The sequence below is a fragment of the Pavona decussata genome, unplaced genomic scaffold (genome assembly GCF_977016875.1).
Source record: "Pavona decussata unplaced genomic scaffold, jaPavDecu1.1 SCAFFOLD_155, whole genome shotgun sequence".
In the NCBI taxonomy this organism is placed as follows: domain Eukaryota; kingdom Metazoa; phylum Cnidaria; class Anthozoa; order Scleractinia; family Agariciidae; genus Pavona; species Pavona decussata.
Genome location: NW_028145567.1, coordinates 1,500,355 through 1,527,933, shown reverse-complemented (window position 1 = coordinate 1,527,933; position 27,579 = coordinate 1,500,355). Strand labels below are relative to the sequence as shown.

General features: G+C 38.5%; 1 protein-coding gene across 2 annotated transcripts; it reads right to left on the bottom strand.

Annotated features, from left to right (window-relative positions):
• Window positions 1-752: 752 nt before the first annotated feature.
• LOC146465782 (fibroblast growth factor 2-like) lies at window positions 753-27,372 on the bottom strand. Of its 2 annotated transcripts, none has more exons than XM_085128118.1 (4): window positions 26,543-27,372; window positions 6,452-6,683; window positions 4,576-4,691; window positions 753-3,615 (listed from the first exon to the last, which is right to left on the bottom strand). In XM_085128118.1, exons 1-4 carry the CDS (start codon window positions 26,585-26,587, stop codon window positions 3,418-3,420), a joined length of 591 nt encoding a protein of 196 aa, XP_084984244.1. In that variant the 5' UTR covers window positions 26,588-27,372; the 3' UTR covers window positions 753-3,417. The 2 variants fall into 2 exon arrangements, with proteins under 2 accessions (XP_084984244.1, XP_084984243.1); XM_085128117.1 differs by lacking the exon at window positions 26,543-27,372 and adding an exon at window positions 11,189-11,474.
• Between the last annotated feature and the right edge of the window lie 207 nt (window positions 27,373-27,579).

Genomic DNA, 27,579 nt, shown 5'->3' with positions numbered 1-27,579 from the left:
ATTTAAAGTCGAAGGCTTGAAATTATAACCCAACACATACAACGACGGGGTTTTCACCAAAGAGTCTATTCATGTTTGTTTGAAATTAACGCTCTGCAGGCCACCACTTTCTTATGCCATAGTTGTTACAAATCTTTGGCTTTATGTTATCTTGTTCTGCTCTGGATTAACTTTGTCTGCTCTCAAGGGATAATCACAAATTCGAGCCAACGGAGCGACATAAGTAGATCCAACTAAGCCCCAAATTCCTCCCATTTCACTAAACCCCTACAAAGTTTCATGCTGCACGTGGATTTGTCTTCATTGAATTTTTTTTTCGAATTTCAAGATTAATACATGGTATTAAATATGCAAAAGAGATGTGTGCTCTACCGCTGAGCTACCAATCATAAGGGTAACGCGGGCTCTGGGAACGAGATTGCTGAGCTACAGGAGACTCGTGGGACATTAAACTAGTTTCATATGACGGAAGGTCATAAGTTCGAATCCTGTTGGAAGAACTCGGATTTTTTTCCCCAGGTATGTCTGTGTCACAGATTGAAAAAGTACGTATGGTAAGTTGGCCAAGTTGGCTAGGCGTCCTGCTTGTGCACGTGGCAGACATGTGAGAACAGCCTCCCGGTCATTGAATTGATTGATCTGGAAATGGCTTGAGAAGGTTGAAAGGTGCGAAGGAGACTTTTGAAGTGAAGTCAGAGTTTCAAGAAACTGAGATGCTTCTTATTTGTTTATTTATAAGCATTAATGCCATCTTTCATTTTCGTCTTTACATGATTTAAATAACCAACAGCTACGTGTAAAAATAAATAAATAAATGCACTTTGTGCCAGATTAGATAAAAAATCAACGATAAATCATTGGTAATCTTAATTTTCTAGCTTTTTTTCTTCACTTCTCTACCAAGAGAAAAAGCCATGAATGAATACGTTTTTCTTTTCTTTTTGGTGAAAAATTTTTTTTTTCTCTCCAACTGTCAAATATGAACGCATGTCAAATGGTTCTCGCTTATGACACCGTGTCAGAAAACCTAAAGTGTGACCATTCAAATCAAAGCTTTTGAGCAGCGCTTTTCTGAGGTGCTGTTTGTAATACTGTACAAGGTGGATCAAACTTCCGCTATGTCACCATTCAAATGAAAGTCACTTGGCTATGATCAGTTGCCTTAGAGTGAAGATGACAGTTCCATAAATATTCACGACAACCGTTAAAATTTCGAAAGAAAAAAAATTGCGCATGTATTCTCATGACATTTTCCGTCAAAGTGAATGGGATTAATATTAAATAAACTTCATGAGGTCTCGCGAATAGACTCCCTTCAGTTTTTCTGTGATAAAAAGCGAAGGAAGAGGTGATTCTTGTTTTCTTTACATTTGTAAGTTAAACGAAGTTTACTCTGCTCGTCTTGTGCACTTGCCTTGAACGTCAGCCTCGATCGCATGAGGAACCGAGACTGCAGGCTTAACAACCTTAGGTCACAGTATAGCCTCTTCCATCACTTTAAAACAGAATTAATGAAAGCTCCGCTCGCGGAGAACACATCGTCGTAAAAAAAGTTTAAGTAACTCCACTGAGTTGCAAACAACTATTTGTCTTGGGTTTACATGGTTAAAGACCTCCATGGACATATAAATTATGCGTAAACTTATCACGTGCTAACGAAAGCAAATATAATTTTGGCTGGAACAACTAATACCATGTTGAGTCCTTGGGTAAGATGATGACTGGGAAGAAAAGTTTTTTTTTTCACAAATATAAATTATACGTTAAATAATAAAATCAATTTTGTCTGTTGACTCCCACGGAGAAAAATTGTCAACACATCTTTCACCTTTGTTAATCTTAAGAAATCTTAGGTATATCTTATCTTACGTATATTTTTTGAAAAATAAACCTTGAAATAAAAAAAAAATGAACACCTAAACCTTGAAAATCGTTGAAAGATGATTGAAAATTTCCCAAATGTCTTTTAAAAGCGGCTGAATTAGCGTTTTTGTATAATAGAAAAATAAATTTGTATAATTATGAAAGAAATCATGAAGTCTATAGGAATTGCCGGATATTTTACGAGCGAGCGCAGCTCACATATCTTCACGAACTCGTGAGGTAATCTCAATGAAATCGTATCTATAACAAAATTCTCAATTCTCATTGGTTCTCTGCACACAATCTGTGACGCAACTGGATCGGAGAGTGGCAACGTGGGTGTCCAATTACGACAACACAGTTACATTTTTTTCAAAGTGGATCCCAGGAGCAAATCAAGTCTTTGACTAAGTGATCTTGAATTTTGTTATTGATAGATTTCAGCGATTTGTAATAAGATTTTGTGTCGCACAATTCAGGGAGGAATAATGGCCGGAATTTAAAATCGTTGGTTTGTTCACCGAATTACTTCCTGAAGTGTGCTCCGGCTACTCACCACATTCTATAGACCTTTTTCATAAATGGCGGCCGATTTTATTATTCTTTAATTAGCCTACTAACCTCATTTCAGGGTAAAAATTCTTTTGAATTTTGCACTTGCTGACGAGGCTAGTAAGGCTAATTTTCATGAAAACAAAAGAATAATTTATCGGCCGAAATTTATGAAAAAGGTCTATAATTTCTTTGATTCTTTTTTAATAACTTAGTACTATTACCGCTAAGCAGCTCTTAAATTTATGACGCTTTTCGTTCTGACCTCAGAGGGAGAGCGAATCACGTCATCCTGTGATCCAATCTCAATTTCCCTGCTACGAGCCTAGTGAACACTCGAAATGTTATAGTTCTTTAAGTCAGACGCGTCCGTTCCTGACGCATTTCTAGATCTATCTCACTCAGTCTCCAAGGGGTTTACCTGGTACCTTGCTTGATATGAATGTTGTTCGCGTCGTCAGCTTGCTTAACGTCCTTTTGATAAGGATCTACGGCGTCTTCATGCAGTATTGGCCTTCTTTCAAGTGAAAAATGTTTCTGATGTCTCCACGTATTTGTTCTCATCATGGTCGTTCACGAATAGCTAATTTGTCATTGTTCTGTGCTACGAATAAGCTGCCAGCCGGCCAGCTGCTCATTTATTGGCATTCTCGGAGACCCAGCGACAGATAGTTGGGTTAAGAGGAAGTCAAAACGTGTAAGTTTTGACCGGTTCCAAAACCCATTGAATTCCTTGTCTGTGATTGGCTACAAAAATATTTTTGTGGCCAATCAGAGTCCAGCCTCCGTCGCGCTACTTTCGTGACTTCTTATACAAAAACTCTGTTGATCGCCTGTCCGCCATTACTTGTCCGCTCGTTCAGGAGAGCTTTCATCGAGAATTTTTTGGAACTTGTCGGTCAAAAGTAGCATCCCAGAGGCTCGCTCCCTTCTTTCTTGTAAACGTACCAGTTTTCGCCTCTTCCTGGCCCAACTATCTGTCCCTGAGTGTCCGAAGATGATTTAGTTATGTCGGAGAAAGGTGAATTGCGAAGCATGCATTCCAGGCTTTGATCGTTCTACTCTTCTAAATTTGCCATTGTCTTTGATTGCGAGATAACCCGTGCTGTTAAAACTTGCTGGATAATTCAGCGGTCTGTAAGTTAAATAGTGATTATGTTCCATGTGTTCCACGAACAACGAGTTATTGGAAAATTCTGTCTGAAATAACAGAAAATAAAATCAAGTTAAAGAAGCCACATTCACGTAAAAAGATCAAGCGATGTTAACCAGCAAGCAAGCAATTCACTCTAAACAATTCACTCTGAACTTAGAGTTTGCATGAATTGTTAGTCTTTATGGGAACCAGTGAACATCCAGTAAAAAAATTGTCTGATATAGATGTCGTTACATTGAACTAAATGTACTCTTTATATAAGAACCACCGATCTTTGCGAGCTGTCTGTATTACTGAATAAAGATTTATACAATAATGCTGGTTCCTCTCAGGTGCAAACTATTCTTAACTGTATATTTTGGAGGTCCTAATAAAGAGAAATTTGACTGTGGTATATTCAAAACACTCCAGTGCATCCCTTATAGAGTACAGACAATTCATTTGGTCACTGATAGACCAAGGTTCGTCCCCAGTCTCCCTTGGCGCGTGGTCGATTGTGACGTCAGCTGTTAAATTGACCGTGAAGCCACCCCCAAACCTCAGACAGGCAGCTTGACTCGATTAGCGCGGTTAGGCCTGCAACGAGGCTGTAAGAGACCTATGCTCCTACAGAATCTGCCAATGTGATACAGACCCTTGGTACAGATGAGGTCAATCAGCTGTTTACATTTGGTTCAACTGTACCGACACCTCCACAAATTAAACACTAAGGGCCAGAGTCTAGTTTAGGCCGCAGCTTAAGGCAATCAGTGGGCCTCCAAATCTGTTTATAAGTGGTTTATTTTAAGTAGATAAGTTAGTTTTCTAGTCTGAGATGCAAGCCTTCTTGTTACCGTCGGCAGTAGACAATGTTTAGATATGATTGTTGGCGAAATTGAAAACGGCTTAGAACGTGGTTTTGTTTAACACCGTCTAAGCTGTCTTTTAATAACTGACCCTAAAATTCTGGAAAGGTTTAGCTAGTAACTAAAGAGTAACTGGACTAAATCACGGAAAATACTTACTACTCCAACAAATTTTCCTTTCTTTCTGCTGAGAATTTCGTACGCTAGGTAACGTTTACCGTGGAGTCCGAAAAACCTCTTTAGTGTTTTGTTGTAGGTTTGCAGTTCCAAAATAGCTAAAACGAGAAGTAAAAATTGAATTAAAACTATTTTAAATAGAAGGAGAAAATAACAAAGACAACATTAACATAAACAGTGAAAACAACTCAACGATTGCTTGTTGATTAAGGGAAACAAATCCAACTTTTAATTATGTCATTGTCCTGGTTATGCACCTGGGCCGGGTTGTTCGAAAGCCGATTGACGCTAATCCCCGATTAAAAGTTAACCGAGGTTTTCATTTCGCTTGTTAAAAATGTATGACCTTATTATAGAAAATTAAAAATGCACGTTGACAACGCAAAGAAAATTCACGTTACACTAAATTAACACGAATTTTTCAAAAGTTAGGTTTACATGCATTAAATTAACGCGAATTTTTCGATAGGCATCTTGCTTTATTTACTGCGATTTTCATAATTCTGCAAACTCGCACTTAACATTTCTGAATGCCAAACTGCGTTTTAGCTTCCGTCAATAAAACCTTCCAAGACAAGTGCACGGATGTTTCTAATTTTTTTCAAAGCCGAAAATTTGGTTTTGAAGCCTAACTAGACCCTATCAATTCAAAAGATAGTGACTCTGAAGAGCCAATAGAGGAGTCATGAACTAATAAGGTTTTGCAATGAAATAAAGGTGCTTTAAAATAACAGTGCTGTAAAATAGCGTGCATTAAATTTACATTTAATTAAGATACATTAAATTAACGCGAATTTTGTAAAATCGCGTTAATAAAGTGCATTGTTAATTTCCTACAATAAGGTAGAAAGCTAATTTTAAGTTCATGGCAAAGAAAAATAAAAACTGAACTGGAGTATTTTACTTGAAAATACACCACTCGTAAAATTCATACGAAACTATATCCGGGACCCGAGTGGCGTATTTTCCATGTCCTCACTAGTGAAGATATTGATGACGTCATTAACCGCTTTTTCACGGTTGTTTGTGCAAACAGTCCGTGAAAAATAATGCGTGATAGATTGGTCTATATAATAAAAAGGAAATTACACAGTGGCTTGAAGATTTGAATTTAATTTTCCTGTGTTTCTATTGCTCTCTGGATCTACGAAAAATGTTTTCTACTTGGTCATGTTAGTGCAAGTTTAAAGTTAAGCAGTGCCGTGCGTTGTTTTGAAAATTTTGCGGGTTCACCTAATGTACTTATCTCGTTTTGACGTTATGCAACGATTCAACGTCATGTTTCCATAGCTACCATGTTGTAACAGGCATGTTAAAAAAATCGCGATTTTCTCTTTTACATATTATGCTGTATTAACTATCAAATTATATTTGTTTATTAATTCAGCGCTCCTGTCTCGGTTTTTGATTTCTTAAGAGTCATTTCGGCTATGTCACGAAAGTTCAAGAGAATAACGATGACGGATCCAGGGATGAGTTGCATAAAATTTAACGTCACGCGTAACTGCTAACGCCAGACCATCATCCCAGTCACATTCAGTATTTTAACGTCTGACGATAGCATTTACGCCCGACGTGAAGTTTTATGCAACTCGTCCCAGAAGAGTAAACACTTGGAAACACGACGTAGATTCAATGTCCTTACATGTCATCACTGTCATACTACACATCTTCAGTAGGGAAGGGAGGGGGAATTCACCTCACCTTTCCCTTGCGGTTCAAGAAGAACAAAATAAATGAATAAATAAATAAATAAATAAATAAATAAATAAACTGTAAATAAAAACAAAAATCTATATACTTGCAGGTGTAATTAATGGGTTAATAAGAAGAAACCAGTTTTAAACCATTTACTTACTGTATCTAGATGAATTGTTCAGCGTTGCTTGAATAGTTCCATTCTTTAAAATTTCCAAAAAATACCCAGTCCTAGAAAGCAGACGCCCCTTGAGTCTCACCGTGGGATAGTTATAGACTATGTTTAGAACTTTTAACGGTTTGTCTCTTGGATATCTTGATTTTGTTTTCATAGTCATCCCTTGCACCAGGGCTGGTGACGAACAATGAAGAATTAGGCAGAAACAAGCGAACTGTAAGAGAAAAAAAAAGAGCAAATAATTTATTAGTCACTTATAACAGTCTAGCCCCCCCCCCCCCCCCCCCCGCCCCCCATACATATATGATATTCTGGGGCCCGTTTCTCGAAAGTCCCGGTAACTTACCGGGCCCGATAAGTATATTTTTAAATGTTTTTTTCGCCGATTACATAGTGATTACATACATGGTACTTGGCCAATGTTTTCATATTATTATAAGATTTTAAAGTTTAGTATTCAAAGCTAACAAAAATTGACTTCTGCTAAGAAACATTTATCACCAAACACACTTATCGGGCCCGGTAAGTTACCGGGACTTTCGAGAAACGGGCCCCAGGTTTCATACCGGCTCCGTCTCACTTGCTACGCTCATTCTCAAAAATCTTCTTTCATTCCACCCTTTAATGAACTATCCTAAGAAACATAAAACAGCCTCTTCGTGTCTGTTTTTAAAAACAAACTAAAGACGTTCCTTTTTAAACAAGCGCTTCTATAACTTCCTTTATTGTGCCTTATATACTGCTTATAAATGTTGTTATTTTTACTGAACTTTTTTAATATTTACTAATCTTTTTACCTAACTTTTCATCAGATTAAAAATTGTTTAAAATTCTTGAATAGCGCCTTTGAACTGTACGGATACTGGCGTTCTATAAGTATTATATCATTAATTGAGTTCGACGTTTGGAGAACGCATACTATTCGTGTCACATCTTTCTGGATGCTGTGCGATTTCAAGGTTTAATCTGGGACACAAACTGCAAGGCTGATACTACGTGGAAAAGTTGACTTTGCGAGACAACAAACCGACAGAAACCGACAAAACAGGGCTGCAACCGTGGACAGGCTAAGGACACATTGGAGTTCTTTATATATCGATTTCAAATGGATCACCTTTTTTTTAATTTCGTGAAACTGTCATGTGTCTAATGATTGACTGTTACAATACCACCTCTACTTAATGTTTGATCTTGTGCAATTAGTCCATGAGGAATACTTTTTATCTTAATTTTTAATTGTTCGCTGTTTTCTTCAATTTTAGTCATTTAGGGTCTCCCCACTGGATTAGTTTCATGCTATTTGCGTGCCCCAAACTCTACACTTGTATTTTTAATAAATGTATTATTGTTCTGTTAAGGTCAAATCTTAAATTTGCGTGAGAGCTTGAAATAAGCTTGTAAACTTGTCTTCTCTTTCTAACTCTTGACATGCAAATAAATTCAGTTTATTGTATTGATATGTAAGCTATTTGAACCGCCACGCGTTAGGCAATTTTTAAAGAATCACAATTACACATGTACAACTCAAGGGTGGTCTTTGGGAGTGTACGAGTGAAGGTTGGTGTTTTTAACGTGTCAGGCTGTACCTTTACAAGTTCGCTCCTGGGCCAAGCTGTTCAGAGCAAAATTACCCTCTTAGTAATCCACGGTTACCGTCAATTTATTGGTTTCCCAACGCAGATTTCTGTAAAGCATTTTTTTCCTGTCAGCTTTGAACTGGCTAATCAAAAACCCGGGTGGAACGTAAACTTGGCGTGTACATCGCCTTCAAAAGTCAATTTTAAAAATTCTAAACCGGGATTAAAGTTAATCGGTTTTTGAACAAGACACTAGCCCCTCGGTTTATGTTTTTCTGAATAGTTTCGTCTTTTTAAACTTTGCCACACATTGCCAATCTCCAGATAACTATATCGGCACATTGATTACAAAAATCTGGCGAGTGACCCTTGGGAATGTGCGTAGGTTCGTGCGGTCTATAGCTGGGAAATCAAATCCTATTCCCTGACGACGAAACAATGTCATTTTTGATCCCCTCAGTTGTAGCCGTTAAGCCAAAACGACAAGAATGCCACTCGTTCTCAGTACATCACTAACTCGCGAACTGAACCTGTTCCATTATTCATTTAGGGAACGTTCCTTTTGAGGCTATTCCGGAATAGGAGTGATAGACCTTTATCACACGGTGGCCATGTTGAGTCCCAGGAGAATAAAAAGCTTTGTTTTTGAGAATGATGATTATTCAAGAAAGTGACGCAGGCATACTCGGAAAAAAGAAATCCGAGTGTTCCTATCAGGAGTCGAACATAAGACCTTCCGATTACTAGTTCGGATGCTCTACCACTGAGCTACAGGAGACTCGTGGGAGCTAAGGCCATTAAACTAGGTTCATAGGACAAACATCCTGCATGCTGCTGGGATTTGAATGTCGAACGTGTGGTATATGAGAGAAATGTGATGGTATATTTCCAGGCTGGAGATATACCATCACCCCGGAACCCCGAAGAAGAACCAGAGATACGGTTCGAAAATTTGGGAAACTTTTTAAGTTTTTTAGATCAGTTTTAAGCCCCTTTTTACCAATTTTGATTCACTAAAATCATTTTAACACTAGCAACAACCATCAGCAATGAAACAGAAGTAATTAACTCCTTACGTGATTCAATACTTAAATCCAAAAAAAAAAAAAAAAAAAAAAAAACCCTGACGTCTCATAGAAAAGGCGGGAATCCCTTAGACAACGTGCCTTGAACAATCGTGAAAAAATTCAGGAGCCGACGTGCTTTTCTATTTTTGTTTCTGTATATTTTTCTGCCATCTACGTCATTTCCTTCCTCTCCTCTTTCATCATTCTTGTATATTGCGACATTCTCCTTTTTATGCGATATCAAAAATTTATTATTACTAACAAGGTCGTTTGGCACGAGGCCATACGACCATGAAATCAGTCAAGAATTCAAAGTTGATTTAGTACTATGCAGTCAGTACATGTATTTATTATCTAAGCTGATTAGATCGATCTTTTCGGCCGACGTACAATCCAAATGGATCATTGTTCACGGTTTTTACTGCCTTCATTCAGTGCAAGTTTTGTCCAAGAGCGTGTATTTTATTCTAACCCATTCGGCTGAATATGGATAATTTTAAACCTAATTAGCCTGAAACCGAGTACAGATGTTACGTTTTCGCCAGAGTGGCCTGAGAAAAAGCTGTGAAATGTTCTAGTTGAAATCTGAAGGGAAGTATAAAAATAAAAATGATCATTTGTGTGGTCCGGAGGTTTGAAATAATCTTGGGCTTTAGGCTTTTGGCTCGTCAATTCTGAACGGCAAAGCGCTTTCGCTGTATTAGAGTAAAAATCCTGTTAGTGCTCCAAAATTTGGACGACTTAAAAGGCGGTGTCCGAAAGGTGATTAAACCGATTTAGGGCTACTTTGGGAGACATAATACTTAAGATCCCATGTCGGCCGGCTTAACTGAGAGTATTTGACAAATATCAATAATTTTATGTTTGTTTATAAGCAAATCGTTTGTAAGTAAGGCAATATAAGAGCAAATCGATATCCACAAAACTGAACAATATAAGCCGATAATTGATCTTGTTAACTTAGCGGCCCACCCATCAATAGACAACCGGCTCCAACCTGAGCTGATGAACCGATAGCTGAGATTTCGACAAAGAAATTAAGTTTACGTCTGATTTTACGTTCAAGACATGATAAGACATACATATTTATAAATGAAAAAGAATGATCTACTTGCTGCGTCGTGTTAGGTTGAATGGCATTTCTCGTTCCTACAAGGAACTAAATATGACCTCATTACATAATTTCAGAAATTTGTCGTATTTAGCCGGACTTTACGTAACTCTGATAACAAAATTGCGGTGAATTTATGTAAGAGACAGTGGAAAGTACTTATACAAGTACGTCATGTCTCCTTGTTATGCATGATTGCAGCCACAATATTTTTTAAGTGAGACTAAGTGAAACTGGAAATGCTTGACTTTGTCTTTTGCGGCCGACGGCACGAAAATTATGAAAGGCAGAAATCTTATAAGCGGCTGTCTTAAACTGAGAAGTTCTTAAGGTTAATAACGACCCTTAGAAAACTTTATAGATAAGCCCGCTGATTAAATGTTATTAAAAGCCAAAAAAGATAATGAAAACTGGAAAAAAAAACTGCGTGGGCGAAAAAAAAAAAAAAGAAGCAATTAAAGCAATGACCTTTACGCGGGAAGACGATTTTTAAATAGATCAGATAGTACAATTTTATTTTACATAACAAAATTTTCCATTAAGATTGTGTCTGAATATATGTGCAATCATACCTGGAAGAAGTTAGAAGGAAAACATTTTCACTGAAATTTTGTTCATTTATCTTTGTCAGTTAATTTTGTCCATTTCTAAAATCAATGCTTGCTTGCTAATTGTCCCCGATGAATTAGCTAACTCACTGGTGTAATTTACGAGGACAGGTCGTTGCAATGCCACCAGGAGATTGCATACTCCAGCAGACAACTGATAAGGAAAGAAGGGTTTACGGCTAAACAGGGGATATGTTATCGATGTACCACTTACTTAATTTTAAATTGCAGAGACTAAAAGAGAAGCAAAAAGTTACCAACAAATCCCGGGCGTTAATCGGACTTATTCCATTAGAATTGCAGCTTAATTACTTCCATTGATCAAAAAGCAATAAGAACAAATTGTCATAACCTACCGATAAAACTCCAAAACACCTTAATGCCATCGTGTGATCACCCGGCGAAGAGCGAATTATAGTTGCGTTGTTAGACCGACTCGGCTGCACTTTCCCCCCTTCGTAATGGGTTCGTCTCCGTTTTCTTAACGATCCAGTCTCCCTGAAACTCCTTTTATACATCGTTTACAGCACGGCTTCCTGACACCTAGCACGTCGTAACCGGATTATCTTGATTAGAGCCTCGCTCACTTTGAATATTTCATCCGTGAAGTAACGACACGGGCGGAATCCGGAGGTTTCACGGGCTTTAGTTTATCCTTGTCGATGAAAACCAAGCTTGCTCTAATTCATGCACGCTTCCTTTCGGAAGGTGTTAATCTCGATTGCCGCAATGGGATTTTTTTGTTTTTTAACCTCATTGTTAACATATTTTTGGTTTCTGGGTCCTTGAAAATTCTCAAGGAGTCTAGTCTGGACTGAAGTACATGAAATGGTTCAGTGATCGTTGTTTGTTCAAATGGATAAACAGTTTATGTAATTCTTTTTTCCATAACAACAGTTACAAAATAACGAGTTACCATTGCACGTGCGACAGTCAACAAGTATTAAGTGATAAAAGTAACCATTAGCTTTTATTGTTTTGATGTATTTTAGTTTTTTACAACAAAGCTTTTATATTTTTACCACTTGTAAATAATTTTGCGATTGTTTGTTATTAGAGATATCCTGAATCCGATAAAATAAAGTTATCCTATCTTATCCTTTTTAAGCGCGTTTATTGTCTTTTATGTTTTCTAACCTTAAAGCTTTTAAGAACAATATTTAGTCGGACGCCAAGATAATGCTACTCCAGAAGATTCTGTCTTAAATTTATATTCGAATAAAATCGATATGAAAATAATGGCTAAAAAAAGACTAAAATTTAACCACCAGTAAGCTGTTGCAGGCTGAACTCTTTGTCCAAGAGTACGTAGCGGATTATTTCGTTGGAAATATATATCTTCTACGAAGACTTTAATTGGACATGTCTTGGGTATTCGTCTGAAAAGTCTAAGTACAGTTTTCCGTGTGGAAATGTCACAGCTTAAATTTATATCGTCGAGAAACATAGGCTTTAAAGGTCAACGTTCTAAGTCGTTTGCTTAACTATACTCTTCGGTTTGTGTTCAGCACTGTGGGGTATCAAACTTTGAAACTGTGCACGAAATCCTGCGGTGTGACCATTCAGTAAAAGCCATTGGACAGAGAGTTTTCCTCTGGTGTTGTGTGGATTCGAACACCGATTTTTTCCACTCAGGCAACGAAGGTATTTGTTTGTCAACCATGTTTGCGTATTCAAGTATCCCAAAGCGCACTACCATTAGGTAGGTGAGATTTAGTGCATTGCACATAACACACCTGCTATACTGACCACTCACTGCATGTGAAGGCGGAGGAGATAGCCAGCCTCAGGTAGCCTGGAGTGTTTTCATTTATACGGTAACAAGACCAAAAATCCGTACCTTCTTCTAGACCTATCGGTAACCTAAGACTAATCTGCGCTGCGTAGTATTTCAAGGGTGTCAGTATAATAGCCTCTAGGATATCATTGTTTGGCCGGGCTCATTTCTCGTTGTCTATTTGCTTTTTCACGATTGTTCACCGTTAAATCATGATAGAGATCTTCACTTTAAACCAACACCGTAAAAACAGCTAAGACACCACACCCTTTTGGGAGCCTTGCCTTATCAAGAAAGGTGCCTCCTTTTTGTACTGGGCATACATTCTGTGCATCTCGGAATGGTCCGAGGACTCTGGTTTGGATTCGCTCTGACCAAGGGCTAACGCTCGAAACGTCAGCACTCGAATCTCTTTATGGTGGCTAAATTACATTACCAACTCTATCGATAAAACCAAACATTCGTTTCCACTCCTTACCGAAGCAGCACCACAGTTTCTTTAGAAACTACGGAGCTTTAAAAGATGTGATCAGTTTTAGCCACTTAGGATTGAAAATGGGTATCAAATCAAGTTTCATGTCTGGAAATGGGCATTACCGCATCAATGTAGGGATCGTGTCTGAAAAGAGGGTACCCATTTTGGCTCAGAAGAGGAAAAAAGTATTGAAATTACATTTTGGTTTGAAAATGGTAAGAGTTTTAAGATCAGGGTTGCATTACATCAAGGAAAAATTTTGAGAATCACCCCTTCTGGGGATCACATTGTAGGATTACATCCACATTCAAGAAATTTCCACTTAACAAGAAATTAGATTTGAACTCTAGAGCTAGAGAGGTGCGCAAGTGATAGGATTGGTAATGTTTTTTTTTTATGTCAGAGTCAATATTGGTCTTATCCTACCTACCTTATACATCGTCGCTATTGGCAAGCCAAGTCAGCTCGACTGTAACAAGACTACAACACGTTTTTGGAATCGAATTTAATTTAATATAAGAACTCTTTTACCTAAATTAGGTTTGCGTGACTGTTAAAATTCCTTCCCAGTTGGTGTTAATGACAAATATCTTCTTATTTTCCAGCTGCGCAGATTCTCCCAAGCGATGAATCGAAGTTTCCTGTGTTAGTAAGTGTTTATTTTAAATTGCCTGATGACGGGGGCACGTAAAATCGACAGGAATGTCTCCTGGCTAGCTAGCTTGCGAGTGGCACTTGAATTAAAATAGAATTGTTCTTAAAAAGAGTATCCGAGGCGTGGGAATTTATTTTTTTTTCCTGTAGAAATATAGAAGTTACTAGTTTAAAAAATAGCAACGCACTGACTTAAAATGCCTCTACAACTCTTTAACAGGTTCAAATACAAGCCTTGAAAGTACTGAGTTAACTTTAGTTGTGAGCTGAAAATGAACCCCTTTCAGTAGTGTAGGACTGTGTGGATTGACGGAATAGCGTGACGGCCTTATCTGCCTTGGAGGGGATACGTAAGCAAGTAAGTATTCTCAGTTCCTTATTGTTCCCCTTTTGTAACGTTGCCAGACTAGATCCGAATTTTGTCACGATCTTATTCATTTCACAAATAGAGAGAATCAGGACCACGTTTACAACAAACGGCAAAATGATCACTTGTCCATGATTATCTTACGTTTGCCGGTCTCCTTTTTCCGTTTCTAAGTTGCGCTAAATCTCTCCAATGATCAAGCCTTTGAGTACATTCTAGGACCTTATCGGTACGGCATTATTTTATCTTCCCTTTTTGGTGTCAGCTAAGTAATACGACTGGACCGCAACGGACGTCCTCAAACAAACTAAGTCAGTTAATAGAAGACCACCCCTTTGGAAACCACAAAATTTTTGTTTGTCGGTTGACAATACTGGTTAATCGGATAACCTCTTACTGCGTGGGTTAGTTATGGAATGTTTGAATATCGGCTGCTGTGGTTTTCTCCTCGATCAGTTAATACGTGCTTAACTACTGTACTAAACGATATAGAAAAAAAAAAACATGAAAACAGCTCTAGAAGAGGAGAATAAATAAATTTATACCACAGAGTATTAGCTCTCTCGCGAACTGAACGCCCTTGAAGTTATTTTCATCGCTGAATACAGTGAGAAGTCAATGTGACTCTTGTATCATCAATCTGCATCGCGCGAAATACAGCCACTTAGCATTTGTGGAGGCGGCTGGACGCCGGAAATGTAATCCGGAGAGCCCGGGTTCAAGTCCCGCTCTGACCACTTGGATTTGTTTCACGGTCGCCCAGTTTTCAAATCCAAGGCCACGCTTTGTAAATAGCCAACTGGTTTGCCTCCCACCAGTTGGTATTTTTAGCAAATGTTATGTTGAGTTTTTATATTTATTTCACTGGTTTATAGTGCCTCCAGTTAACACTACAGTGCTAAATACTTCGACACTTAAATGAAGTCATTTTTTTAGCGCACGAACGATTTAAAATATTTTAATAGCGTCACGCAAATGCTGATCACGACTGAGTCCTGGGCCCAGTTGTTCAAAGCCCGATTAAGCTAATCCTGGGTTAACAAGAACTTTGGTTCGAGTTTAATTACACAACTTTAAAAATTTTTCAAAGAGATTTTGTCCCTTAGTTTTGACGTTGACTTTTCTTTACCACTAGCTTAACATTTGAGTTTAAAAACAATTTTAACGAACAAGCTGAAAACCTCGGTTAACTTTTAATCGTGGATTAACGTTAATCGGCTTTCGAACAACCCGGCCCAGGAGATAAATGGATATCATTCTGTTAGTGAAAATACACAATTGACAGAATTTGTCCTTACAAGTCTGACAACCACCAAACGTGAATAAATAGTTAAGACAATTTTATCACAGTGTTCCACCGAAAATCTACCAGCGTTTTTTAACTGAAAATGGAAATCAAGTCAAGAGGCAAAAAATGATGGTCAATGCTCACGACCCTATATAACGATTCCACTTGACCTCGGCATGGAGCAAGCCGATAGAGACTTCCGGTTCCAAACGGCCGCGGGTGTGGGGCTGTCACGAAGTGCAGAGTGAAGTCGAAACCCTATTTTAATCATTTCATATCATTGTTGTGAAAGCAAACTGATAAAAATAATTAAAAATACACAATCACCTTTTTTTTTTCAGACAAAAACGATTCAAAAGCTCTACTCAGCGTCATGGTCTATATAGAAGGAATTCGGTTCCTTCATATAATTTAAGAAATGCTTCATCTGGATAAACATCTTAATGAGACTTAATAAAACCTACTATGAAGTAACAACTGAATTATAGGCTTAAAAACTTTGTAGGGGAATCATTTGAAGTGTCATTAGTGAAATATCTTGCGTGATACCCATCTCTAGCTTGTCATCACGTTCTCTTAAGGCTCATAGAATCAAGGAATGGGTGTATTTAAGACCTTAACCTCATAATAACTCGACAAAGTTTAAATTTGACAATGTTTTTGGAAATTTCAGTTTCGGTAAGATTGCCGCAAAGCTTTAACAGCACAAACATAGGTGCTGAGCAATACTAATTTTCATTCCAATGGTCGGCTCTTTGAAAAAGAGCTTTGAGCTCGGTTGTGCAAGGCTGGGTTTAAAACTTCTAACCCAGTCCCATTTTTCACTTTGACTGGTCACTCTAGCAAGTTCAGGATTTCATCCATGCACATGCAGTCTGAAAATTTCAGAACCGACGTTTTGAACAATATCATAGTCACATAGATGACATAAGGGAATTCACTTCCTTTATGTAATAGAAAAAGCTAGTTATATCCCCTATTAGTGCTCTGTGCTAAATACATTGACACTTAAATAAAGTAATTTATTTTTTTATTTTTATCTTAAGGAGAGTTTTAACTTCTAACTGAAGTGACAACTGAATTATAGGCTTTATAACAATCTGGGAGTATTATGTGAAGTAAAACCATGCTAATCTTACGAGATACCCATATTTACCTTGCCAACACGTTCTTTTAAGGCTGATAGGATCGAAGAATGAACTGTGTTAACCTCCCAAGGACGCACCGAAGTTCAAATGTCACAAATTTTTGAAATTTTCATTTGGGTAAAGTAACTATAAAAGGTTAACAGCGCAAAACAAAGTGCTGTGCAGTGACTTTATCACATCGTAGAAGTTCATGATTGTAATAAAAGCTAGAGTCACCTTTAATAATCAATGGTAAAAATGCTACCCCAGTGGAACTACTTTCATCTTCAGACTCAAAATGCACTGAACCACTTTGCCCAGTATAAGAAACGGTAACACAGGAAAGTATGGTTCAATTGCCTTCGTTCGGAGTATCATAAATCCGGATCATACTTTTGGACTTCATCGCGTTAAAACGCTCTGTAACAGTTGGGGACCATCCAGTACAATACACAACCGCCACAGGATCGAATGTGGTGCTCAACTGAGGAGTGGTCACACTCTTGATATTTCACAAGCAAACTAAAATATTAGAATCACCTTACATTGCACACTTAATTGACAGTACCAAAGGAAAAGAAATTGCCGGATTTCATTTAAATGGACACGCTTTAGAATAATATCGTGAGCACGATTAAAGAAAGGTAATCCGTATGATGACTGCAGGGGGGAATGTGTCGAGGACCGACTAAAAAGATGATTTGAAACTATTTTTATCCAGATGATTACACTAAGTGGTTTACAGACAGAATTATGGCTGATGCCGGGTTTTCCACGAGAATCATGGAGTGTACCACTTGAATCGACATTTCAAGAAAGATAACTGGCAAAAAAAAAAAAATTCCTTACCCCATTTAGACAGAATGTTTCTATTGTGACCGACTGTGTATTAAACACAGTCACGGTTTGATTTCACAGTTGCCGGCGGTTTCGGAAACTTAAATGCAGTGGTTGCCAGGCTTTGCAGTTCGATTTAGTCCTCCACGTGTTACAAATTGTTATTTTATTTAATGTCTTTTTTCTCTCTGGAGGCGATATTATGTGTGAGAGGCACGAGGGGTTTGAAGCTGCATCCTTACTGAATACCTGTACTATAGATTAAATATTGACTGACAACAATTTCTGCGATAAGGTAAGTTTGGGACTCAGTTTTATATTTGTTCGGATCAAATGCTCTTCTATTTTGCATTTTTTCGTAATACTTCAAACAATGATTTCAATTTACTGATCAAAGTTTCAGCTCACTAAACGGATGTGCTCTATCGCGGAAATACGCAATTCAGCCTCCGGGCAGCCATGTATTGATCATTAAACTATCTCTCTATCTATAAAAGGACCGGATTTTACGCTGTTAACTCTTAACCCAAACGTGTGTCAGGGAATAAAATGAGCACAAGAGACTGACTGAATCTTCCTGCACATGCAAGCTTACGTAACTGATAAGTTCCGTTTGTGACCTTGGCATGTTTGCTTTTGGGATAATTATCTCCTCTTTTTAAACACGTACATGACCAATCTAGAACAATTCCATTGAAAAGCATCTCATCATCTGGCTTCCTGAACACAACAAATTGTTTCAATGTCTCGGCAAATTTAAACGAGTAAAAGGTAAAATAAATAATTATAAAATAAAAAATAGCTAGAACAAACAGAATAAAAACAAACAGCGTGAGAAATAAGTTCACGGATTAAGAAATTTAAGGTCATTCAGTTCTAGAAAGCCCACTCGTTTTCTTTCAACCACATGGGGTGGGCAAGAATTAAGGTTGCGTTCGATTGACCGTATTCCGGAATAGCTGTTAAGTAAATTTGGGAAGACATCTCTACAAATGAGTTCGCTGACACATGGTAGTTTAAGAGCCATTTTGTATTCCAGCAATTCCTAAAACCTCTCTTGAGGGATTTCTAGTAATCATTGTATGTATTCCTATCCCGGAATAGGGTCAATCGAACGCACCCTAAGGCGGCTTGCACTTGAGGGTAGATTGTTTATGACTTTAATATGATCACTGTATGGTCGGGCGGATGCTCCCTTGCAGTGCCGTGAAAAAAAAAAAGGAAAAAAAAAAAAAGGGGGAATTTGATAATCGGTCACTAAAAATATGAATTTGAATTAATATTCATTCAGTTGATGACTTGATTGGATTTGAATGAGCTAAGGTTATTTATGGCTTAGAGCCCTTCATCTTGCATTCAAAAATGTATAAAATGTTCTCAGAACTTGCAAAGACAACAACAAAACGTTTGTATCTGCGTCTAACCACAAAAGAGTTCCGTTCTGACTTAATGGTGGAAATTTAAAACCGCTTGTCCTCAAATATAAATAACAGCCGGGAAAGATTTTCGCTTTAAAAACAAAACAAATATTGAACATTAGTGGTTTTTCGAATTAAGGGCGATTACTCAGGGAACGTGGGTTCAACCAAACTCAGCGAAACACGACACCCCGAAAAAATTAAGGCTTTAAAATAAACGAAGATGAAGCCAGAAAGCGCCGAGTGTCGAAAAACCCAGAGCGTTTCAAGAACCGTCCTCAAACGTGTCCAAGCCAGACGTTTATCTGATTTTAAACACAATCTGCCGTCATCTTCGACATCGACCTGGCGCGTAACATAGCAATTGTAAACCGATTAAACCGTAAAACCGACGATGTTATAGTGAGTTGGGGCAACTGAAACTACCACTTTTCGTTCGTCTCTTAACTGTCTTAAAATGAGACAACCAGCTGTCTTTAAAAGGTGAGATTGTCACTGGAATCACTGGCACTTTGTTTACTTGAATATGAAATTGCTCTTGATAAGAACACTAAGACAGAGAAAACACTGAGTGATTTCTCGAATAAAGAGCAAACCCGAATCAGTTGTTATATTCAGCACAAATGGGATGAAATTGGCCAAGGTTGTCAGGTTGCAATCCATTTTTATTCTGCCCATTTACAGTCAGATTGCTAATACTAATTTCTGTGTGCTGCTAGAGTAACTTTAACAAAAACTACTCCTACTACAAAATTATTTTAGCGTTTCGGTTTGGACACGTACAGTAATACTAAAAAAATAACGTGACAGGAACATCGAAGTTTTTTTTTATTTTGCCTCAAGATGGGTCAGGATTTACGCATGTTAGACATTGTAACACCTTGTTACGTCAAGTAATGCCTTCACCTCCCCCGCAAGCGACGTGTTCGAAAATTTGTGTGAGCGCGCAAAACATGATTCGAGAAAGATATGCCATCCTAGGGATTTAATTTCCCGGTTCCCTAAAATCACGACCGCACTTACGCGTTGATTATGTGTTTTAAATCCTCGAGGAAGTTCAAAGTTGCAAGCACATTAAACCTAACCGCAATAGCGACCTTGATCTAAATTTCCCTTCAGTATTTGATCAGACATTTAGTTCATATAATGAAAGAAAGTGATCATAAGACACAAAACTTCTTAGTTTTGAAACAAATTCTCCCAAATAGTATCATTACGAATTTGTGGAGTGCTGTGAGAAGAATATGTTTGCTGATACTGGGGATCAAAATGTTAACGGCAAAGCGATAACAGTTTTGTCGGATGCAGCCAATCGGAACACTAGAATTTTTTTTTCATACTTGGCGGTATCTCACGGGTCTTAATTTAGGTATAACGAAGTTTTCACCCTATTCCGCTGGTTATTAAACATGCCGTTTTCGCCACAGCTTCCAGTCGTTTCCTGCTCAGTGAAAAATTGGTCTTTTAGGATTATACGATTAGTAGTTATGCCATAGCCTCGTTAGTGATCATTGGTAATGGAATGGTTATGTATTTATATACCGCACATATCACTTATGGTGGTTTACACTGTTCTTCTGTGGGGTGAAATCGGACGTCAGCAAGTAATGAAAGTACCACTGGCAGCCGCTATCAGTCATATTTTGATCTCACCCACCCACCCACCCACACATGAATGTGAAAGACACTTACATAATCCTTTATTTAAACACGATGGTTTTCAAAGCTGTAAGCTTGTGGACACTCATTACGGGCAACAGTATCTATCTATTACGTATCTTGTCTTTTCCGTTTTAATACGCCTACACACCAAAATGACTCAAAGCTTTCGAACGTGGAGACGACCACCGCACACAACTAACAAACAAAGATCTGATCTTTCGCCAGATCGTTCGGCTTATTAGGCGGACGCACGGGTTAGGAGTAGCCGCATGCGAGAGTTGTGTCCGTAACGACTCTGATTTACGTAATAGACTATTAATAGGATATTCGTGAGTAAACCTAACCATGCAAGTGCACCCAACGAAGGCTAGAAGTGTAAATATTAAAGCAAAGGCGGCCGACTGCACTAAGAAAAAATGTGAGATTTATTGCCCGATATTTTATTTAGCACCGAACTAGTCTCTTTCAGTCCAGACAGGGATATATCAAATGAAAGAATGTAGACGCTCTGTAAATTTGGCAATCAGTTCAAACTCGTCTGTATTTTCTTAAAATCACCTAGCTCGAGGAGTATTTAAGTAGCGCCTTCCCGAAAGCACACACATGACGTTCTTACGCAAACAAGAAGGTTGATTAACAGCAAATTTCTGACGTTCATGGTCAATATTAAGGGTGCATTTTTTTGGGACATATTCTGTTTATTCTGAAATAGGAATACACTGAAAAATCCGTTTTGTATTTTTCGCCCGGTTAGGGGAAAAAACTCAAATGGCCACAGTAAAAGAATCGAGGATTCTTATTAATGCTTAGAAGAAGAATCTCTTTAATTTTTCGAGGTATTCTGATTTTGTTATATCTGAAATTTGTCCAAAAAACGCGCCCTAACTGTACTATGATTTTTAGTTTCTTGTAGAAATATCAGAAACATCGGTTAAAAAAAAAAAAAATCAGTTTCACGACTGAATTCATGAGCGGGTATGTCTTTTAAAGTTCCACCGAGTCTTGGAATAGTAGCGTCAAACATTTCTGCCTCAAATATCATCGGATGATGTGGGTGTGTATAAAGAGCTTAAACGCGCCTGGAACCCTCCAGTATCACTGTATTCTAATTAAATACGGGTTCACTTGGTGGACAATTATAAAATGGGGTTTCCGTGGCATCCGGCGGAATACAGTATAATAGTCAAGGTCGAGGCCTGATAAGATCGATCAGATTACGCATATCGTCCACTTAAAACCGCGGTCATGATTATCTAATAAATGTTTCCTATTTGGTGATACAATCGAATATCTCAGAGCCGCCACGTGTATGTGCCGGCTTCCTGAAAGATGAAATCCTTTCTGAATCAGCTACACAGTAACAACTCCTAAATACGTCGGCCTTGTAACAGACCTTGAAAGAACTGGATGTTCGCTAAGAATCTGACAGAAACTCTACATGTACAAGGACAAAAAGACAAAAATCCACCAAGGTTGGTGATTTGTTAAATAAATTTGTATCAGTATAGTATTCTGTTCTCTTTGTTGTGTAGTAACATTCTAAATATCTAGAAATTCAATATGTAAAATTTACATACACCATTTATCACCTTTTAGAGACACTTTTCTGATTTCTAGCCCATCTTTTCAAATTGTACTCTAGCCGCATTCCTAGCTCAGTATTTTGGTGTTGTTCGTGAGCCCTAAAAAACGCTAGAAATACCATTTGCTACGTTTTCCAGGGAAAAAAATCATACATATGACACTGCGGACGAAGCCCTGTCGCGTACATGGTCTTCGCAGAGTCCTAGACACTTTTGCACAGCACCAGATCTCGATTTCCTTTCAGGTAAAACTTCTAAAGGGATAAAACGGAAGGACGGAATACTTATAGCACATGGTCGTCAAGTGGCCTTTGCGTTTTCAGTAACATGGTTTGCTCTCCATTCTAGAACATCCCAGTCGTGTATGCCAAACCATCTTTCATACTTAGCACGGTTTTGATCAAAATACATCAAAATCTCTATGCTTTTGCTGTGATGTATTGCCGGTCTCTTCACGTATTGACAGGTATTAACATTTAACAGAATTGCATAAATTTCCATTGTAGACTGATGCAATCGAAGTACCATATTTGATCATTTTTCTCGCCCAGCTGAAATTTAGCGTTATGGTCAAGTGCTTGAGAATTTTAAGAAACCTCCGGTAATTATTGTATGTGAACACACACTGTCGTTTTGTCTGTTATTAATAGCACTCGTTTCGTTTAATTTCGTTTTAAATGGTTGAAATTCGTGTTTTAAAGAAATGGGAAGAAACAACCTGTCCTTATCGTGTAAAATATCATTTTACTTTCAAGAATTTAAATTTAAAAACAGAGAGAAAGCAATTATACTGACTTGAAAAAATCAAGAGTAGCAAAGGATACTACTGCTAACAGACATTCACTTGAATTCAGTGTCACTCTTCATGCATAAAAGCTAGAACCACCTTGTATATCACAATAAACAACACCACAGCCATTCATTTAAATGATCACACTCGACGATTTTCATCCTCAAACTCAGAGGTTGGCATCACCTCGCTTAGCACAACAAACAGCACCACGGGAGACTGGCTACTGAATAGTTGAATGAAGTAACCTTGACCCACCAGAGGAATCTAGGATCTAGTCTGTCAATAACCTTCAGCCCAGGAATATTCACACAGAATCAAAACCATACCTAGACAATCTGAACTATGTCTGAATAGAGTCTCGTTCGTCGACTTAATCAGAAAATTGTAAAAAAAAACGGTGGCGGAGCTTAGCTCATTACGTTGAAAACCCAGCGGTTGAAGGGCTGCTTCCAAACTGTGTCGAGGTTTTAAATAAGATAGTGGTATCACTTATGACGAGGCAATCATCCTATTAAAGAGCCAGTCAGCCCGACAACCAAGGAACCAACCAATTAACCAAGCAACGAACGAACCAACCAACCAACCGACAGACCAACCAACCAACCAACCAACCATGCATCCTACCAAACAACCAGCCTACCAAACAACCAACAAGTCTATTAAACAACCAGCCTACCAAACAACCAACCAGCCTGCTAAACAATCAACCAACCAACCAACCAATTAACCAGCTTAACTAAACAATCAACCAAACAACCAACCAGCCAGCCAGCCAACCAATCAACCAACCAACCAGCCAGCCAGCCAACCAACCAACCAGCCAAACAACCAACCTACTAAACTAGCAACCAACTAGCCTACTAGCAACTAGCCTACTAAACAAGCAAGCAAGCAACCAACCAACCAATTAGCCTACAAAACAACCAATCAGCAACCCAATCAACCAACCAACCAACCAACCAACCAACCAACCAACCAACCAACCAACCAACCAACCAGCCTATACTAAATAAGCAATTAACCAATCAACCTATCAAACAACCAACCACCCTACTAAACAACCAACTAACTACCCAACCAAACTACCAGCCAATCAACCAACCACCCTACTGAACAAGCAACTAACCAACCAACCAACCAACCAACCAACCAACCAGTCTATCAAACAACCAACCAGCCTATACTAAATAAGCAATCAACCAACCAACCAACCTATCAAACAACCAACCACCCTACTAAACAACCAACTAACCACCCAACCAAACTACCAATCAATCAACCTACCAACCAACCGCCCAATTAACCACTCAGCCAGCCAACCACCAATCCAGCTATGAACTATCCAACCACTCAACCAGCCAAGCAAGCAAGCAAGCAGACAAAAAGCCAAGCAACCAACCAACCAACCAACCAACCAACCAACCAACCAACCAACCAACCAAAAAAACACCTTAGGCATAACCGTTTGTTCTTTCCTCTCTCACCAGGTAATATTGCTAGAAAAAAATCATTGGACTGACAGACTGACTGATTAAGGGCCAACCGACTGACTGACCGAGTGACGATGAACTTTCTTACTAACAAATGATTGACTCAGTAAAAGCAGCATATGTGCTGCCACATGCTTATCTTCTTACACCCAGAGTCTAGCTAAAGTTGAATGTATAAATGCGCCAGTCTGTCCTGTCAAATGAAAACTATTGAGTAATACATTCCTGTGATTCTGTTTATTGCGTTAAAAATATAAAAAGGGGGTTATAATCGTTAAGTTTGTTGATGAAGTCTAGTCGTGACCATATAAACAATTTTCTTAGCTGTAATACTGTTTTACGTTCACTTGGAACTTCATTTTACAAAATAAAGTGGAAGTTAGCTCATTCTTGTGAATGAAGGATATAAACGTTTCTCGACTATTGTTAATAGGAAAAACTGTGACAGGTGTTCCCCTATCGCAGCAAATATCGTCAATAAATGTGCGTCAACAATCAGCTGTGTAAACAGCCCCGTTTGAAACTTGAAAACATACTGAATTAAAACGAGGCCGGCCAAATGTTAAAAGTATCGTGATCTTCTTGCTGTTTGAGAAAATATAGACAGCAGGCATGTTCTATTAAACGAGAGACAAAACCTGTTGGATAAATACGACCAAAATTCCGAAAAGAGAATACGGAGAAGGTGAATAGTTGGCTTGTGTTACTGCCAGTGCTGCGGTCAGAGTTGTTTCTAGTCGAAATGGCATTCGGCATCGATCGATGCTGGTCAGTCGCCTGGGTTCAGCCGATGATGTGGCGAGATGTGTTCCTATAAAGTGATTGTGGTTGAATAAATTCATTGTGCTGGTGAGTGGGGTGAGTGTACATTAAAGAGCACAGGTTTGAAAGCAGTTGCTATAGAAGCAGAACACTTAAAACGGGTGGTGGTTTGAATGTCCGCTTTCACAGAACACAATATAGTTGACAGCCATTGTACGTGGAAGCAGGTATTAATCAACGGCCTTAAAAAACTAAATTAGCATTTGTGGGATTAGATTTGAATCGAAAAAACTTGGAGGTCATAAGATTTAACCAAAGGCGTTTACTTTAACACCCTTTTGCCTACGTAAATCACATTTAGGCTACTGGCACGCAAAGGTTTCTCAAACTGTTGATCGATACTGGCCATTTTTGGCACCTTTAATTTTTCAACGCTTTCAGTGGACTCTTAAGGCATCTCGAAGTCAAAATAACATCAGAACGGAACCCACTAAGACTGAGAGAGTGGATGTCAGTAGTTTTAGCTGTACATATTGATATCTGTATATCACTATACCCGGATCTTTCTGCAAGCCTATTGCGTATAGTCTTCTTTCGTTTCGTAGATGGCTACACGAAATGACATAACTATTTCCCCAACAGATTTGGCTACGTTTGGTTCAGCAGTGTATTCGAAGCGTCCTTTCGCGTCAAAACTAAGGCAAGTTCAAGTTAAAGTTCTCATCTGTTAAGTCTAACACGACAAATAAGCCGAGCACAAGTCCATGGAGGCCTGTTTCCCACGCTACCTTTAATATAATGCAGTATTCCACTCATGTTTTCTCCCAAATTAACGTAAAAGTTAATGGAGCGGAGTAGAATCTGCTCTTACGGTATAGGGAACCAAGAGGCGTTTAAAAGTGCTAGTTAATTGTCCAAGATTTAATGTGAAAGTGTTTGATAGCATTGTGTGCTTAATTGGTCCTAATTGCTACAGTCATTTGTCTTCGCACTTCACTTCGCCACCAAGCAGCCATTTTGTAGAGAAGTCCGATACAAAGTTATGTTTAAGACAAGAAGCTTGACGCTTATGGTCAGAAATTCATCGTAATTGCAATTCCCCTGGTAGTAGAGACATTTCGGCTGGCAAGTTCTACTGCTGTTAATTGTCGTAATACATCGAAGAGTCAGTCAGTAGTTAGTCGAGTCAGCCAACATGTGTACACTGAGTTTTTGTGAATTCCGTCGCGCACTGCGTTTACAAAATGCACTGAAGTTTCGGTTTCTGCACAGATAATTGAATTTCTTGACCATTTTTTTCTTTTAACTTACAGATAAGAGAGCTTCTACCCCTTACCGACCATTTACACAGAAAAAATTAGGCTTTTTGGCGAAAGAGCCTTAATGCAGTATCGGTTTTAGAAAGAGCATTCCACGATTACTTTCACAGCGGAATGTTCTTAGTATAAAATTCGCACACGTTTCGACCTGAACTTACCTTCAACAAAAGCTTTTCACTCACTGAAAACTCTTTTGGCGTCATGTCGTCAAGTGCATTCCCCGACAGTTCCTACATCGTTTGAAGAAAGGAACAAATGCTTGCAAGGCCACAACAACAAACTCGACTGACCCGATATTCCAGCGACTCTCAACAATCACAAACACAGCACTGACTGCTTGGCTAGGGCTTCTAATCCCGAAACAGTCCAAGTACCTCCTTAACTAGGATATTTAGACTATAACATAGACACTCGCCCGGGATCACCACAGACAGATCAGTTGGTGTGTGTTATCTTTACGCAGGCACAAAGGAACACCGCTATTTTAACGCCTTTGTGTCGATTGGAAATTCATTAGACCAGAATTAAACTCTTGGCAGCTAAAAAGCTAATTTCTCGCCTCTTCAGATCTCATCCAACCGTGTCTGTCCTTGTTTAGGCTCAAGTTCACAAAGGCGGGCGGACAAGTCGCCACGTGTTTAAATAATCCTTCTGTCCAGCAGGTTCGCCTTTGAGAAACCCTCTCAGAGGCGGAAGCACAGTAAGAATTATAGACTCACGCAGGGCTGAAACCTTCTCCTGCTTGACAAAAATAATCCGCCAAGTATATAACGTATCTTTTTCTAACCTTTTCAGTTTTCCTTTGTGAATAACAGTGTCAGACACATTACTTCGCATGTCGGCGTACTTTGTAATATTGTAGTCAATAAAAATAATGTTTGTGTGGCGGACGGAAATGTTCACTTCATAAGCACCCCACGCGATGGATTCACAGTGAATAAGCCGGGATGAAAGTTTATCGCTGTCGTGGTGAAATGTAACCTGGCAACACCTCTTGTTACAACTTTAAATCTTTACATCAGCGCTTGATAAGATAAGATATTTACGCGTACAGAAACTAAGAACGTTCCATTTAACTAAAGTTTCAAGAGTCTTCATATGTGATCTTTATTAGGCTGTCCCACTTAGGCATAATAAAAACAAGAAAGAAACTTCGACAGATTGTGTCTCAACTGTGTTTTAATTTTCTTTAGAC

Excerpts from the sequence above, each read along its gene's own strand:
- LOC146465782 (XM_085128117.1), bottom strand. The coding sequence starts at position 11,350 with ATGTATAAAAGGAGTTTCAGGGAGACTGGATCGTTAAGAAAACGGAGA. Across the intron at positions 4,692-6,451 it reads GAACAATTCATCTAGATACA|CTATTTTGGAACTGCAAACC; the intron begins GTAAGTAAATGG and ends TTCTCGTTTTAG. Across the intron at positions 3,616-4,575 it reads AAGGAAAATTTGTTGGAGTA|ACAGAATTTTCCAATAACTC; the intron begins GTAAGTATTTTC and ends CTGTTATTTCAG.